A 16,984-nucleotide genomic window follows, 5' to 3' on the forward strand; every position below is an offset into this window, starting at 1 on the left:
TGCCAAGTCCACCGCTGAACCGTGTCCCTCAGCACCACATCTACATGTCTTTTGAATACCACCAGGAATGTCAACTCAGCCCCTTCCCTGGGCAGCCTGTTCCAATGCTTGATAACACTTTTGGTGAAGGGTTTTCCTCTTGCCATTTCCTCTTTTCCTGTCACCTGTTATTGGGAGAAGTGACCAACCCCCACCTCGCTATAACCGCCTTTCAGGTAGTTGTAGAGAGCGATGAGGTCTCCCCTCAGCCTCCTTTTCTCCAGGCTAAACAATTGCGGTTCCCTCAGCTGTTCCTCATAAGACTCGTGCACTTATCATGCGGTGGTGGAAGTCCCTTAAGTTGTTATCTGTACCATGGTTTTGAGGTTTCATCCACATTTTTCAAACAAACAGTGATTATAGCTCATAAAACATAATTTTCAGTTCTGTCTATCACAGTTGCCACATGAATATCAAAGGTCTGATTCTTTTTTGTATTTTAGATTCTTGTTAAGATTAGGAGTTCTTGGTATACGACTATTAAAGAGATACTGTGATCAGGTCTCACGGTATTTCTGACACTTTCCTCTTGACTGTAGGCAGTCAGCCATGATGAAACGTCCTTTCTCTTGGAAAATCAAACACATTGATGATGTTTGGTTTTCTCCTCTTAGTGTTACCACCACAGAGAAATTACTCCATCAGCAGGTTTACTTCAAAAATTGTAGGTACTCTGGAGTGGACGGAAGAGGTCAGCTTTATTAATCTGTAGTTCTTTACGCTTCCTTTGTGGTACTATGTTTGACACATTGCTGCAATTAAGTTTAGAACATTGTCCAAGGCCACACTGGAAAAATAATATTTTTCTTTTCTATTAAAGTCACTCTGTCTTTTGAAATATTTCCACTGTTTAGGAAACTGACTTTTTGGACGGTATTACAGAGAGTGATTTCTGATGATAGAGACATGTAACACTGAAAGCCGAAGAACTTGAATTTGCAACTCGCCTAAGTCTTTATGTAGTCTCCTGAGCAAGCAAAAGCTTTCTGAAAATAAGGAAATTGGTATTAGAAGAGAACTGTAGCTTGCTGAAGAGAATCCTCTTTGGTTTCATTTTGTTGGGGTTTTTTGAGGGAGGAATAAAGTTTTCTGACTGTTTTTTTTTTCTTCCGCTCTCTTGACTTCTTTCTTCTATTGTTGCTGTTTTAGGTTCTGGGTTAAACAGAACAGCTCTAGAATGTCTGTTCAGGGAAGGTTATGTTTCTTATAGCTTTTCCTGGAGAAAATGTATCTTAATTAAGATTATATATTTGATTATTCTTCTGCTGACTTTGATAACATAGTGACCCTTTTGATTTCATTTTTATGGTTTATCTTGTGTGGTAATTTTATCCAAGTGCCTTGGAACATCTAATTGCAAAACAACTTTTTAACCCCTGTTTTGCATTCCTCAGGTCAGTGAACTGCTGCCGTGTTGTCAGCACTGTACTGAGAAGAAGATACCGCCTTGGTGAAAGGCTAACTTCCTTGTGAATATGGATAGGTTGGTCTTCCCAGAGCTAATAATTGCTCCTCTGGATGACAATGGTCCTTGTATAATACTGTTGCCTTGTTATAGTGGCTCATATGCTAATGACAGTGTAGCTGTTACCTGACTTGGGCCTTGTCATACACATTTGAAGGAGCTATGTTTCTGTCAGCCAGGGGTTTCGGCTCAACAAGCAGGATTGTGTAGGCACTGGTTGCATAGTTCTAATTTTAATGGTTAAGGGCCTGTGTGAATGCGTAAGAAAGCATATCAGGCAGTTTCTATGAATCAATAGCTTTTCTATTTTTAAACTAATGAGATGCTGTCACATAGTTGATGTTTAATAAGTACAGTTTAGAATGTTTTGAATTAGGTCCTATATGTTGCCTGCTATTTCGAAGTCGGGTTGCCTCATGCTCCGGAATTGAAATGCAGACTTCTCTTTACTTTTTCATGTGCAATTTTGTATTGCTGGTGGAGTATTTGTTTACAGTGCCACATCAGAAGAGTGTTTGCATGGTTTATTCGTGAACTGTTTCTTTCACTTCCCTGTGGCATTAAAAAGAAGCATAAGGTGCATATGTGAATACAAGATAGCATTAAGATGTGTCTGCTGTATTATTGTAAACTAAAAGCCTTTTGAATTTGTTCAGAAGCTTCTTCCCCTCCCCATAAAAGTAAAATGTTTCTTTGCATATAAAATGAGAAATTGGCTTCCTCTGTAGCTGCTGTTGAATAGTTCTCCCAGTAATATAAGCCCAGAGGGGCAAATATGTGATACTCATTTGGGCACAGTTCTATGCAGCTAATATTTTTTGGGCACCAAACTTACTTTCTTTTTAAACCTGTTAGCAATAACTTGAATTCACAGTAGGATGTCTCAATCAGAGAAGGGCAAACAGACTGACAGCACTCTGAGTGAGTTAGCCAGTGGCAGTGTGTTTCTCTGGACGTAGTGAAGTAATCACCGTGTAGCATATCTTGGAGTGTACTTACATTAATATTCTAGTACAACAGAAAAAAAGAAATAGATATGCAAAAATTAAACCTCCAGAACAGAATTCTACCTGCTCCCTACTAAAATGAATAATGGATCATTTCAGTGAATTTTTCTAAGTGCTAATCAAAAATATAATGATTTGCAAATCATTACTCAATTAAATTGGAAGCAGTAATTTTAATTTTTGGCAATTATAGTCATTATTTTTTCTTTATCTTTGTAAGTTATGGTTTATCAATCACGTAAAACATCAGCAGCACATGCCTTGAAATTTAGGCATGGCTCAAACACTTTGGTTGAGCATGCATAAAAGCAGTGTGTATTTCCTCCTGTGACAGTGACTGAAGGGGTTGTCTCTATAAGGTGATAAATTTAGATTTTATTTTTCTTCATAAGCATTTGGAAGGAATGGGAGGAATACTACAGCAAAGAATAGAACATTTCTGTTCCTCATTTCCCCAGGAGGTCCCCTTTGCTAAGGGGTTTGAACCGACATCCCTTTAATGAGCCCTTAAGTCAACAGGTTCCAGGTTGATTTGTATTCAGTGGCTAGCGCTCATCTGAGTTTTATTCTTCAAAAAGCAGCTTTTGCCTTTAAAACACAATACTATATATACACACAATATATATGTGTATATGTAAAAATATATGTTTATATGCTTTATAAGTATATATACACAAACATATAAATGGTTTGTATGTATTGTGTGTGTGTGTATATATATATATAAAAATAGCATAATAGCATTAAAAAAATCTCATGGGACATTAGAGAAGTAGGCTCAGCCCCTCAGGGTATATTGAAAGGTTGAGTCTCATTTTCTGGACTAGTGCTATAACACTTAGGCTATTGTGTAAAAAATAATTACTGTTGCCTGTCTTCCTCATCCCTACTCTTGTTAAGCTGCTGTAAATGATTTTGAGGTCAGCTGTTAAACTGCTGGTTTTTTTCTCCTCTCAGCCATCATGGGTAACCATAGTCATGCATTTTTAAACTACCTTTCACAGTAGTGAAAGTGTGAATGGAAGGATGTTGGGAGGGAACTGCAAGACTGACCTTTTGACACAAATTCCAAGGTAGTTGTCTACTGAAGATCATTTATTTTATTAAAAAAATAATTTCAAATTCTTCTTTCCTTTTTTTCTGATTGTTTTGCTAACTCATGAGCCTTCAGCACTAATTCTTCAGTGCGTCTGGGTGGTTTAAACTGATTTTTGCAATTTGAGACCTGTTCCAGTGACAGTTGTATAGTTGCTATTTTTTTGCATTGCGTATACTGGTTTTGTCTGTCTTGTTTGACTGATGATATCTTACAAGGAAAGTCTCAGATTCCCACTGAAACAAATGGTAAGGATAGAAAAAGAATGGGAAATGAATTATGCACTATGTTTTATTCAGTGGCATAGTCTATTGCTCCCTCAGTGACCAGTTTTTATAATGCTGTTGTATATTTATGTTTCAGTACTTTGTCATAATCTATTATTTCTTCTTAATTTTTTTTGAGATGGAGCTGTAACTGATAAACTGTGGATAGTAATATCTTGAATTATTCTTTGGGTTGAGAGAATGTTCCTCGTTCCATTCTAAGTTTGCTGTTGAGAGGCCGTTGTTTTCCCACTGTTTTCTTTTTTCCTGCTCACCAAAACCACCAGCAGGAAAGTTAGTGGATGGTTATGTGGGTTTTATCTTGACAGTGGTGTTTCCTAAACTCTGTGATAGTCTGTATACCATTTGGAAATGTGGTGAATGTACCAGTGTTTGATACTGATATCCTCAGTTATATGGATATTTTAAGAATTGGTTCACTTGTGTAACTGAACAAGCTAAAAGCATGTACAGCCTGTGGGGTGAGGGGTTGTAGACCGGCAGACTTGATGACAGATCTCTTTAGAGCACAGAGCCTTACTAAGTGACATCCATTCCCTGGCTTTCATGAAGTGCTGCAGCATTTGTTATACTCCTGAGTCTCACAGGCTTGACACAACTGATCGGTGAGCTGATCAGCCATGCTTTGTATGTTGGAGAGGGAGGGAAGGGAATGTGAGTTTATCATTTTGCTGGTGTTGAAGTGGGTGGGAACAAGGACCATTGGCCAAGTTACGCATGTGATATTCAAGACTTGACAAAGTTAGTCTTTCTGATAGGAAATCTGTCGCTATTTTGGCTTTGCCTTTACTGTGTTTAAATCCTGGGTCCTTTAACACCATTCAGTTGATATAGTGGGAGAATAAACACACTAAGGCCTGTGTTACATTTAAATCCAAAAAGAAGAGAAAATGTAAGTGTCATTACTATTACTCTATGAGTAGAAGAAATAGCTAATACTGTCTGGAATGTTGATTTCCCCTCACCACTTCAGCAATTGCATGATTTATTTGCAAGTTAACACTTCATACTGTGCTAAATGCCACCAATTGAGTTGCAAAAAGCAAAGCAAAAATTTCCACTTCTATAATTATATTCTGGTTTATAATTATATTTATCTCTTGTACCCCAAATGAGCATTTCAGTAATTTGCATGGCTTCTTAGACGGTTGCATGCCCTAAAGAGACTAAAGGAATATTGTGAAAGACTGAGAGGAGAGCAAAATCATAATCACCTGTGTGTTCATTCAGTATTGATAGTGACAAAATCTAATGAGGTTTTCTCAATCTTGGGCAAAAATCTTGGTAAAAATGACTAATTATGTTTGAATTTGGCTAAATTGAATACTGAAGATGGTTCTCTTCTACATATGAACAGAAATCTGTCTCACAGGTATAGACACAAGAAACCTACCACTTGAATTAAAATTCTTCCCTTTAACCATTTGTCTGTCCCCTATCAGAATAAAAATCTTGCAGGGTTTAGGTGTCCAGGATCTGATTTCGACTTACTAGAATATACTGAATGTACACAACTAGAATTCTGGTCAGACTTCTAGTGGAAGAATAAATCGTAGGTGTATTTCATCTGGGAAGCTTGATGCAAAGATGGGATGGATTATTCAAACAAAGAACTCAGAACCAATAGTTAAGATTGACTACAGCTAAGAAGAGCTTACATGCCTACTAACCTCATATCCTTGATAAACTAGAGACTATTTTAGAGTTACAATAACATAATTTTAATAAATTCAGAAGGTATATAACCTTTTGAAAAAATGAAGTTTCATATTCATTCATGAAGTCATAGTCTTCTGTCTTCATGTGTAAGAAGCGGTTGATAAAGCTGAGGTTTAGATACTGCGTTGATGGTTGCTGTATCCCTACCCTGGGTGGATCTGCACTTCTAATTCTGACTCTGCAGTGATTTGAGCAGATCATACGCTCCAGTTATGCGCCGTGGTCGGATGCCAGGTGACCTGTAGGTTTCTCTGAGTATGCGTCGGCATATTTTTGTGCCAGATCACAAATTGAGTAATCCAGTGCTTCTGTCATTCTTGTCACTTGATTTGTATTTATTGTGACTGGCTTTTACACATTGTAAACAGCACCAGTGGAGTTGACTGTGCTTTTTATGTAGAAGAAGGGTTGCTATAAAAATGACTAGAAGAAGATATGTGGCTAGGGAATGAATATCACTCAATCACAGTGAAATTTCGCGAGTGGATGGACAGTATGTCATGCTGATAATGTCCGTGTAAAAGATATATCAAGGGACAAGAGCTAGAAAGATAAAGAGTATTTTGAAAGGCAGAAGAGAATGAAGCTGAGGTTGTACATTTACTGCAAATTGCAGGAATTAAGAAGTCTTGCATTTCCTTCCCCCTGTTAGAACAGGCCACTGCCATGTGTATCTTGCTGTGTTCTCAGCTTGTATTCCTGATGGGAGCTAGCAGGGAGGGCTGGATTCACTTGCTTAAATGTTCTACAGTTATACTTTTTAATTCCTTGTTTTGTTTTATTTCTGCTTAGTTTGCTCTGTATTACTTAATAGGATGGGGATTAATTTTCAGTTTCAATTTTAAATTTAGGATAAGAATTTTATGTTCTTCACCTGGTGAGTCTGAGATATAGAAGAAAAATGAGTGCCTCAAAAAAAAAAAAAAGGAAAGAGAGAACTGTGAAATTTTAAAAACTGTGTTCTTAATTAATCTTCTCACCTTGCAGAGAGTATCACCTGGCAGTATCAAGATTTTTTGTTTGTTTGTTTGTTTTTTCTTCCTTCCTGGTGCTAGCCAGCTTAACACAGTTGCTTGTGTTTCTGCTGATTCAAAATGGTATTGTGATACCTTTCCTGTGTGTTCTATGGGTTTCCAGCATTACTCTCAACTTTTTTCTCTAAGTGTCGTTGTTTAAGAAGCATTTGCAAAGATTAGTACAGGTGCTGTTTTTTTTCTTTAATTTTTAAGCTATGAGGTTTTTGTGAGCCATTTGCTGCCCTGCACAGACAAGTACGTTTGGTCTTTAGCTGATCTCATAGCTCGATGTCCCTTCTAGTTACTGAAGGGGAACATGGAGCAGAGCGCTCTGGCAGGCAGCAGAGCCTGTCTTCTGAACTGCTGTGTGTTCACATGATGATAGGTGCGATGATGGGAAATGGCCCCTATGTTTCTCATTTGATTTCAGATCGGAATCATCTGCTGATCTCAGGACAAGCAGATTACTGTGGTTAAGCGGCAGGCATTTGTCAGACTGCAGGGAAGATCTATGTATTGTAGTCATGGGCTCTGCTTTTCTTTCTTCAGTCTGTCTTCTTCATAGTATCTATGTTAAAGCTTAAACTCTGTTGCATACTTCCTATATATTCAGAAAGTGAGGCAATGTGTGCATGAATAAATTCACTATTTTATTACCCCTCTAAAAATATTTTTACATGGTAAAGGACACATTCCTAAGTCACGTCTCTAATTTCTCTAAATAAGAGCAACCACTTTCTTTCCTTGCTTTTGTCTTTCATTTCTAAAGTGATAATAATAAACAGACCTTTAGAGATACGGAAGGCAAAGACATGCATGAGAAGGAAATTAAAGCATAGTTAGCAGCAGTAGCTGGCCTTTCAGAGGAGACTACTTAAAAAGATAAACGGACTAGTAGAAAAGCCACTGTTCAGGATCTTTGCTGAAAAGAAGTCAAGAATTGAAAGGACTTTTCTTCCCTGTTTTGGTGTTAAATTAAATCTTATCGACCTTCTTTTTCAAAGATTTGTCTAGGGAGAAAGACAGGAAGGATTGTTTGTTTGTATTTAAAAAAACCCAACGCAACATCAGTTTGAAAACTAAAAACACCTTTGACATAAGAAGCTGATAATTTCACTGACAAAATTCAGCCTGGAGTTTAGTCTTGCCAGAAACCCCCGGGAAATACAAGTGGGTGTGTTCTGCTTGAGTAATCACATGTAAATGCAGAGGTGCCAGCAGCACTGTAATAATGACTGTAGTGTCTTTGAAGGCACTCTGAAGCTTCCGTTCAAAGATACTCTTAAATAATTAAATAATTTTTTATTTTTTCAATTTACATGGAATATGTAATGACATCCCCCAAGTACCAGATTTCCTTCCTTCCTTTTTTGTTCTCATGCAAAGAATAAATAAGAGTATTTTAATTAAGACACTGCTTGCTAACCTGTATAGTAAAACAATGTGATGAAGGAGCCGGTCCAGATAGTTCTTTGTTGTGACCCTCAGTAATGTTTTCTTAACACAGAAGTGAACTTGAAAAACCTAGGTACCTCTGAGGTGATCTTAGAAGTCTGGCTTCCCCTCTGTAAAGAAAGGGAGGTAATTTTGTCCACTTTGATACACCCTCTGGCTCCTGGCAGTTCACTATGACCATTTATGTGGTATTCCTTGTAAGATTGGCTGCTCAGCTATCCGTATAGGGTTTTAATCTTTCTTTTTTTTTTTTTAAACTATTTTTTTGGCAGATACTGAGCGCCTCTATACAATGGTGTTCGAAGAGATCTGTGGGCGTTTTGGAAAGACCTATACATGGGATTTGAAATCCTTGGTCATGGGTAAGAAAGCCCTAGAAGGAGCGCAGATTATTCGAGATGTTCTAGATCTTCCAATAACCAAAGAAGAGTTATTACATGAAAGTAAAATGAAGCAGGAGAAGATATTCCATACTGCTGAATTGATGCCAGGTATGTTTCTCTTCAATATTTATAAACTGTTTATGGAATTACTTAAATGCTAACCAAGGCAGTTTTTGATCTGCCTTCCACAAAACAGTTGGTCTTACAGATTCAGTTTCATCACTCTTGTTTTAACAAGTTTTACTCAAAACTACCTCTTATTTACCTGTTGAAGAGATATTTTTAATGTTAAAAAGTACTGAAAACTTATTCTTCTTGTTTACTTGGAGAACGGCTTTTTTCTGTATGTTTTAAAAGAAGAAAACATGTGCATGATTTCTATTTTGTAAGCCAGGTATTTTTTACAGTTGTTGCTGGCAGCTGTGTAACTCAAGTTAGTTTTCTCTGGCTGTAAGCATAGTCCTACTTTATTAAGCACAAATACACTTTTAAATGTGCAGGCAAGTGTATGAGTCTGTGGGTTCTTTCAGCTGGGATTCATCTCGCCTAACCTTAACATTGAAATTGAAGCATGGCATCGGAGCCAGCTGTGTGCCAAAGGAGAGGGAGGGTTTCTCAGGTTATCCTAAGACATGTCTTTTACCAGTGATTGTGCAGTAAGCCCCAATGGGTAGCTTAAACCAGGTACCTCAAGATAAGCAAGAGGATGAATCTTATCTGTGGTGTAAACTCAGACTTTTATGTTCCATTACATTTACACCTGGAATACTTAGAAAAAAATCCTCAGCCATGCAAGACGAGCAATACCTAAAGCTAGGATTGCTGTTAACTTTTTGTGCAATGTTAAACTTCCTGGAGCAAATATCAATAATTTATAAAGAAAGAAAAAAAAAAAGGATGAGGAATAAAAAAAACAGTATTAAAAGTGAAATAACTACATGTCACTATAACAAGTCTGTTACAATTTTTTCTCTTTAAATATATGCTTGTTTGTTCTGACAATCTCTACATCACATTAATGATGTTTTAATTTTTAGATACATTTTTATACCTAGTTCCATAATGCATTAAGAGGACATAAGTAAAAAACATGTGATATCTTAGGAATAAATAAGAAGCAGCAAAAATAAAAAGATGCAGTTTTTTTAGGCAGCTTAAAAACTTGAGTATTTTGTGCAGCTAACTTATTTAGTTATCTCACCAATGTCTTTTATATGCAACGTTTTTCAAATTGCATCTTTCTCACTTATAGATCTGCCTAAAACTGCAAGCCTGGTTAAACTCTCCAGGAAAACAGGAAAGAGAGAGAGATGTGTTTTAAATTTTTCATGTCAAACTTCTGGAACTAACTTTGCAGCTATATCTTTTGCAAGACAAATGAAAAAATCTGTAGTCTGGGTGAAATGTTAGGATGCACAGAGAAGAGTCGCTGTGATGTAACAGCACAGGTAATAGATGCCATTAAGGGGATGTTCTGTGCCTGCTGGGGATTGTGATAATGTGGCTGAACTGGCTTAAGCAGAGTTGCAGAGAGGTGATGGAACAGATTAGATGAAGGAAACATGAAGTTTTGTGCTGTTCCTGCCTTCAAAAAGTGAATTCTGGGCTTGCTGAAGCTGGGCTATTATAGTCGAAAGAAGCAAAATTCTTACTGGGACAAGCAAGTAAACATTTTTATCATCACTGGAATTGTTCAACTGATTACTTTTTCAGTTCAACTAAATACATACGATAACTTTCTTCAGGCTATTTTCTAAAGCAGAATTTATGTGAATGAACTTAAATACTTTATGGTTACTAGCCATTGTGGGGAGCAAAGGCAGCCTTGGTCACTGAATTAATGGAATCTGTACTTTAGTTGGTAGCAACGTATGAGATACATGCTGAATTGTCATATATTTGAGAAAACCAGGTTGATATCAGCTAATAATCTAGAAAGAAGGAGCTCCAGCTGCCTATTTAAGGATTGAAGTGGTCTTTAATCTGATAGCTGGATTGTTCTAATCTGATACTTTTCTTCTGTCCTTTTGTATCTTCTGAGGATATTTATTAATGTAATCCTTGTGGATTTATTCTACAGCCTGTTAATGTTCTTTAATTAAGGATGGACTTCATGCAGTTGTAAGATGTAAGACTGTGGTGACATTTTGAATTTACAATGTTCTCTGACTAAGAGATCTTTCAGATAGTTACAGGTAAATACAGGAAAGTGAAAGTTAATTGTCATATTTATTAGTGGTGTAAGATGAGTCTGACATGCTGAGTCTCTGATCATCTCTTGGCAGTTAATAGGCAGGTGAGGTTCTATTTTTTCAATCAATTTCTACAGGTTTTCCAAAAAATAAGATTCAAATTTGGTTTGGTGGAAAGCAGTGCTGAATGATGACCAACAGCGTTTGAAAAAGTGACTCAATCAAAGCAGCACTTGTTCCTGGACATACGATGAGCTATGCTCATGTTTGTGCCAACGATGATAATGCTATTAATTCCCAAATCAAGTAATTGACAGATATATCAGTGATGGTTAAGGATGGTGTGGAAGTTGTACAAATAAACGATTGGCAAAGCAGTTCTTTGCCTGACAGGCTATATCACAGCCATGCCGTTTAATGCTCAACAATTCTGAGGCATTAGTGGTTGAAGACAGAATTTTGACTATTTCAATATGGCTGAACTGATTGACAAGCTTCAATACATCAGGCTGTGGTCAAAATACAGATTCTAATGTGGAATTTTCTGATAACTATTTGAGAGTTTTTCAGAGTTACATTTATTTTTAGTTCTGTAAGAATCTTAGGGAAGGCTAGTTCAGTGGAGAAAGGAATTAATCCAAGACAATGCTGACAAAATGACAGGGCTGCCACTTGTGCTGCTTTTCTAAGTATTTCTGTCAGAGTACAGACATTTTTATCTGCAAGAGTAACATAGTAGGCCCTCTGTTTCTGCAAATGCAGTACTACGTTGCAGGGAAATGGATTGTCAGAAAAATGGGGAGTGACAAGTGGAGCAGAAGAAAACCATGCATATGTACATTTACCTATACATCTATAGGTGTGCTTTTGCTTAACATAAACCCAGAATATACATAGAGCCAGAAAAACCTAACTCTAAGTTACACAGCTGCCAACAGTTACTATAATCATGTCAGGGTTATGAAATTAATGCCATAGCAATCTCTTTTTCTGTGTCATCATCACAAAGCAGAGATCCTTAAGGATTGTGTGGTTGTGCATACCTTTTTCAGACATTTTCCACTCCTGGATCGTTTTCATGATAACTGGGATTTCTTTGTTGCAGCTCCTGTTCAGCCAGTGCAGAATGTGATGTGCAAACTATTTTCCAGTTCAAGTATAGTTGACTGTCTTTCGCAGACATGAGGAGGTAATTTCATAGCTCAGTTTTAGTACTAAATGAAGCCAGTCAGAAATCACAAAAAGAGAATAAAGAAAAACAGTTCAAGTTCCAATGGCAGCTCACTCTAAAGTCTTTTTTTTTTTTTCTTGAACAGTTCCATTCAACCAGCAGTCTAGTTTGCTTAGCTATTGTTTTCTTGATTCATGTTGTGCCCTTAACAGTTAAACAGACTTCCTACCATGTTATCTTTTCTTTTCCTTGCTATTATTGTTTTAATGGTAGGAAACTCTAGTGAGTCCGTGCTGGGCTCAGTGAGCCTGTAACCCCTAGAGATCAGTCAATTAGCTGCAAACTTTGAATGATGCTGACTGTTTGGCTGATTTCAAATATTTGGCCTTTGCATTACATCTTAAATGACTGCAACCCAAAAATGCTTTTACCAGTAAGTCAGCAACACACTTGGCAGAAGTTCTGAATTGTGTAAAATTTAGTACTTTTATTTTTTCCATGGGCATGCATGTGTTAGTATATACAGACTAAAATGAGATTATCGATTTAGTGAATAGGGAGTCTGCCACCAGAAGGATCTCTGGTACTTCTCAGAGAGCAATAAGATGAGACGATAGAATTCTTTAGTAATAGCCAATTACCTAGCAACAACTAAAACAATATGTATTGTTGACATTCCTTCCACAGCAATCACTAGAAAGAAAATTAACTCTTTCCCAGCTGAAACCAGGACACCTTCTAAATTGGGAAGTAGGTTATTAGTTTCCACCTCCACTTTTGTAGGTCAGTGAAAGCATAATATACCATTGCAGATAGCATTTTTAATATCTCAGAACCAAAAAAAGAAACAGGTGAATCTGAGAGTTAACATTCCCGTAGTCTCATCAGATTCATGGCAATTACACCAAGTGTCAGATAGCCCCACCTCTGTCACACTGTCACCTTCACAGCAGCAATGCTGATTTACTTCAGGATTGAGAGCAAGTGTAGATAATGAATAGCACTCTGCTGATAGGCTCGCAACTGTTCTAGCACACCAAACTACATTAAAAACATTTTTTTAATCAGTTTGTTACTTAAGTAAACAGACGGCTTCTTCCTGTGCTACGTGAGGTTATTGTGGTTTTTTTCTTTGTCCCTATACTCCACTCTCGTGAGACCCCACCTTTTAGTTCAGACACTGCTGATGTTTTTACTGTAGAAGCACTTTTATGAACTTAAAGAATTATCATCGAATTGGCTAGAAATGTAATCAACTTGACAAAGCTCTGAATGGTAATGTTAGCTTTTCTTTGATTAAAGAGAGTGATAAAATCTTGAAGAGCTTTAAGTTTGGTCTGATATCACATTCAATGTAGGAACTGTAAATGATTTTGAAAAAGAAGAGCTGTCTTTTCATACAGTGGCTATATTTATCCTTAAGATTTCCATTTGTGCACAACTGGATATAAATCATACAAGGCATGCATAATGCATGTACACAGTTAATTTAAACACGGCATGGAGCACTTTGGTTTCTTTTAGTCTTTTTCTCAGCAATAAATCTTTTCTCCCAAATACACACTGAACTGTTCTCAGACAACTTGTTTTGTGTGTAACGTTACAGCAAAATGAAGTGGACTTGAATAAGGGTCTTTAAAGAGCCTTGATTTTCGTGCCCCAGAGGTCAGGTTTTCTCTGTTCTCATGCTGTTAATATGAGTAGAAAGCTAACTGTATCTACGCAGCGATGAATGAGGAGCAATTCTGTGATAGATGTATGTGAAGATCTTCTTAGAGGGTATGCTGAAAGTCTGCAAAAAGAGTGTGAAATTGTATTTGGGCTCATAATTTGTGTGCGAGCTATGTGAAGATAGCACTTCTTGACCAGTATAGTTCTTCCAACAAAAATTTCAATGTACAGGGAAAAAGTCTGTTGATCAGGACAGTATTCTTTAAAAAAGCCTGTAGCCATATTGTTTCTTCTGCAGAATAGGCTGCATCTCAGCTACAAGATGTACCAAGTTTAATTATATTAGCACGGGCTACATAGTGTAGATGACCTCTAAAAGTATATCAGGGAAAGAGAAATGAAACATACACATACAGCACCGAAGGAAATGGGAAACGTGGTAAAAGAAGTAGTAGACTGATCAAACATGATACAAAAAGGGAAACAAAAGTGAATATTTTTTTGTAAGATTTAAAAAAAAAGTCCAGGAAAACTTAAGCATAGATCGATACAATAAAATATATAGGAAAATATTTGATTGACCATGAAATACATTTTTTTCTCACTTAAAAATAACTTTGTAGCATATTTCAATACCCCATGTAATTTTTCACAGAAGCACATTTTTTATCAAAAAGTTTAGGGAGAGGATCATTCCTTTGGCTTCTAATTACAGTTGACGATAAAATAAATGTAACTAGTAGTAACTAGTAACAAGATTAAATTGCCAAAGGAGAGTGGCCTCTATAGCTTATTGAAGCAAGAAGAATGACTATCTTTTCAACAATTAAAATTAATTGGAGACAAAATTACATATTGTGATTACAAAATACAGACAAAAAATAAGAATAGCCTGGGAATTTAACTAGATAAATAATCAAATAACCAGTAACTAACTGGGGAGGGGGATATGACAATTTAATATGTAAAATGACCTAAATAAACTGTGTAGTCCCCAAAACTATATCAAAGGATACACAGCAGTTATAGAAAGCAGTAGTATTGTTACTATAATCACAATGATTTGAGACTCGTGAGAGAAAGTTTTAAATGAGAAATAATATCTTTCATTAAAATAACTGAACTGTGGAGAAGCTTTTGGGCATAGAAAGTCATCTTCATATCAGTCTTAAAATGCCCATTTGCTATTTTGGATTTTTTTAAGAGTTCACATGTGCTTGCTTTCTAAAAAAGCAGCTATGAAGAGGAAGACACAAAATAATAATTTTAAGTCTATCCAAAGCTTTTATAATTTCTGCACATGTAGCCTTCATTTTTCTGTAGTACTTTAGCTTGAGCTTTCACTTGAATCTGAAAAAGAACAGGCAGAATCTACGTAAACTCCACAATATAACCTGATTTCATTGATTACCTGATGCTTTTGTTTAATTAGTATAAGGAATATGTTGTATTTATGGTGTTTTATTTGTTTTGTTGGTTTTTTTTCATTATTTGCTATCTTGAACTAAAGTAAACCTTTCTCTGATTTCTATTCTCTGATTATTAGATATCTGACACTGTAAATGTTTGAATAAAGACAACACTCACTTGGAAGATTATCAGTTATTAATTTATTTGATGGCTCTCTGTTCCAGCTTTCTCGAAATGTTCTTAAAGTGGTTAACAGCATAGCTAAACTATTTAGAATCTATAAAGAAATACTATCTGTGATGGTTGATGCAGAACTGAAACCCCTGTGAGCTCTTTGCATTTTGTTTGAGGGTGGGAAAAATGGGGATGTGTCTGCTAAATGTCCTTCCTAGTAGAAGATATTAGCTTTCTAATAACAAATTTTAAACAAAGACATAACACACACGCACTGTCTTCTTTATTGCCCACTGATTTCCCGTTTCATTTTCCTGGGATTGCATAATGATTAAAATACTATTAATTAGAAATTAAATGTAATTAGTACGTAGGTAGCACCCCAGGAAGGAGTACAGAAATGCAAGAGAGTTATGGTTCATGAAAGGATTTGCTACTGGAAATGCCACTGTTTGTTTATTTGAGGCCATCTCAGTCAGGTAGGAGCTCCTGTAATTTTGAAGTTAATTTTGAAGTAATTTTGAAGCTTAACTTTCATAAAAGCTACCTTGTAAATTTTAGGTTATTAACTTCTTGTGGTCCTATTTAAAATGTATGCTTTTGCTTAAGAGAAGGCCTTGGGGAGTTCTGTTCATTTTTCAAGGGCTTTTTCTTTCATAGCTTACATTCATCTTTTTAGAATTAGGACATTAGAAAAGACAGTGGGACTGCCTGTGTAGGCCTGGGCATTTTTGTGTCCTTGTTCCTGCACTCTGTTCATTTTACTTCTGTAAGTATGTCAGAGATAAAAGACGACTAGGGAAGATGTGGGCCCTCTCTGGAAGGAAACAGGAGACCTGATCACCCAGGGTATGGAGAAGGCTGAGGTACTAAATGACTTTTTCGCCTTGCTCTTCACTGGCAACTGCTCTAACCACAATGCCCAAGTTGCAGAAGGCAAAACCAGGGGCTACGAAAATGAAGAATCACCTGCTATGGGAGAAGATCAAGTACGAGACCATCTAAGGAACCTGAAGGTACGGAAGTCCATGGGACCTGATGAAATACATCCACGGGTCCTGAGGGAACTGGCAGATGAAGTTGCTAAGCCACTTTCCATTATATTTGAGAAGTCGTGGCAGTCTATTGAAGTTCCCACTGACTGGAAGAGGGGAAACATAAGCTCCATTTTCAAAAAGGGAAAAAAGGAGGAGTGGGGAACTACAGGCCGGTCAGCCTCACCTCTGTGCCTGGCAAGATCATGGAGCAGATCCTCCTGGAAACTCTACTAAGGCACATGGAAGATAAAGAGGTGATTGGTGACAGCCAACATGGCTTCACCAAGGGCAAGTCATGCCTGACAAATTTGCTGGCCTTCTACAATGGTGTTACAGTGATGGTGCATAAGGGGAGAGCAACAGATGCCATTTACCTGGACTTGCGCAAAGCGCTTGACACTGTCCTGCATCACGTGCCTTTAAATTGGAGGCATGGATTTGATGGGTGGAATACTTGGTGGGTAAGTAACTGGTTGGATGGCCACACTCAAAGGGTTGTGGTCAGCGGCTCAATGTCCCAAGTGGATACCAGTGATGAGTGGTGTTCCTCAGGAGTCGGTACTGGGATCAGTGCTGTTTAACATCTTTGTTGGTGACATGGACAGTGGGATTGAGTGCATCCTTAGCAAGTTTGCCAATGACACCAAGCTGTGTGGCATGGTTGACATGCTGGAGGGAAGGGATGCCATCCAGAGGGACTTAGACAGGCTTGAGAAGTGGGCCTGTGTAAACCTCATGAAGTTCAACAAGGCCAAGTGCAAGGTCCTGCATGTGGGTCAGGGCAATCCCAAGTATAAATAAAGGTTCGGCAGAGAATGGCTTGAGAGCAGCCCTGCCGAGAAGGACTTGGGGGTGCTAATTG

General features: G+C 37.3%; 1 protein-coding gene across 1 annotated transcript in view; it reads left to right on the forward strand.

The window, feature by feature from the left end:
* PUDP (pseudouridine 5'-phosphatase) overlaps positions 1 to 16,984 on the forward strand; it is a 71,833-nt gene that overhangs the window by 18,499 nt on the left and 36,350 nt on the right. The window contains exon 2 of the mRNA XM_074606992.1: positions 8,357 to 8,575. Within this exon, the coding sequence (XP_074463093.1) occupies positions 8,357 to 8,575 (219 nt within the window). The remainder of the gene's footprint in view (positions 1 to 8,356; positions 8,576 to 16,984) is intronic.

Source organism: Larus michahellis, chromosome 1, assembly GCF_964199755.1.
Source record: "Larus michahellis chromosome 1, bLarMic1.1, whole genome shotgun sequence".
Taxonomy (NCBI): Eukaryota; Metazoa; Chordata; class Aves; order Charadriiformes; family Laridae; genus Larus; species Larus michahellis.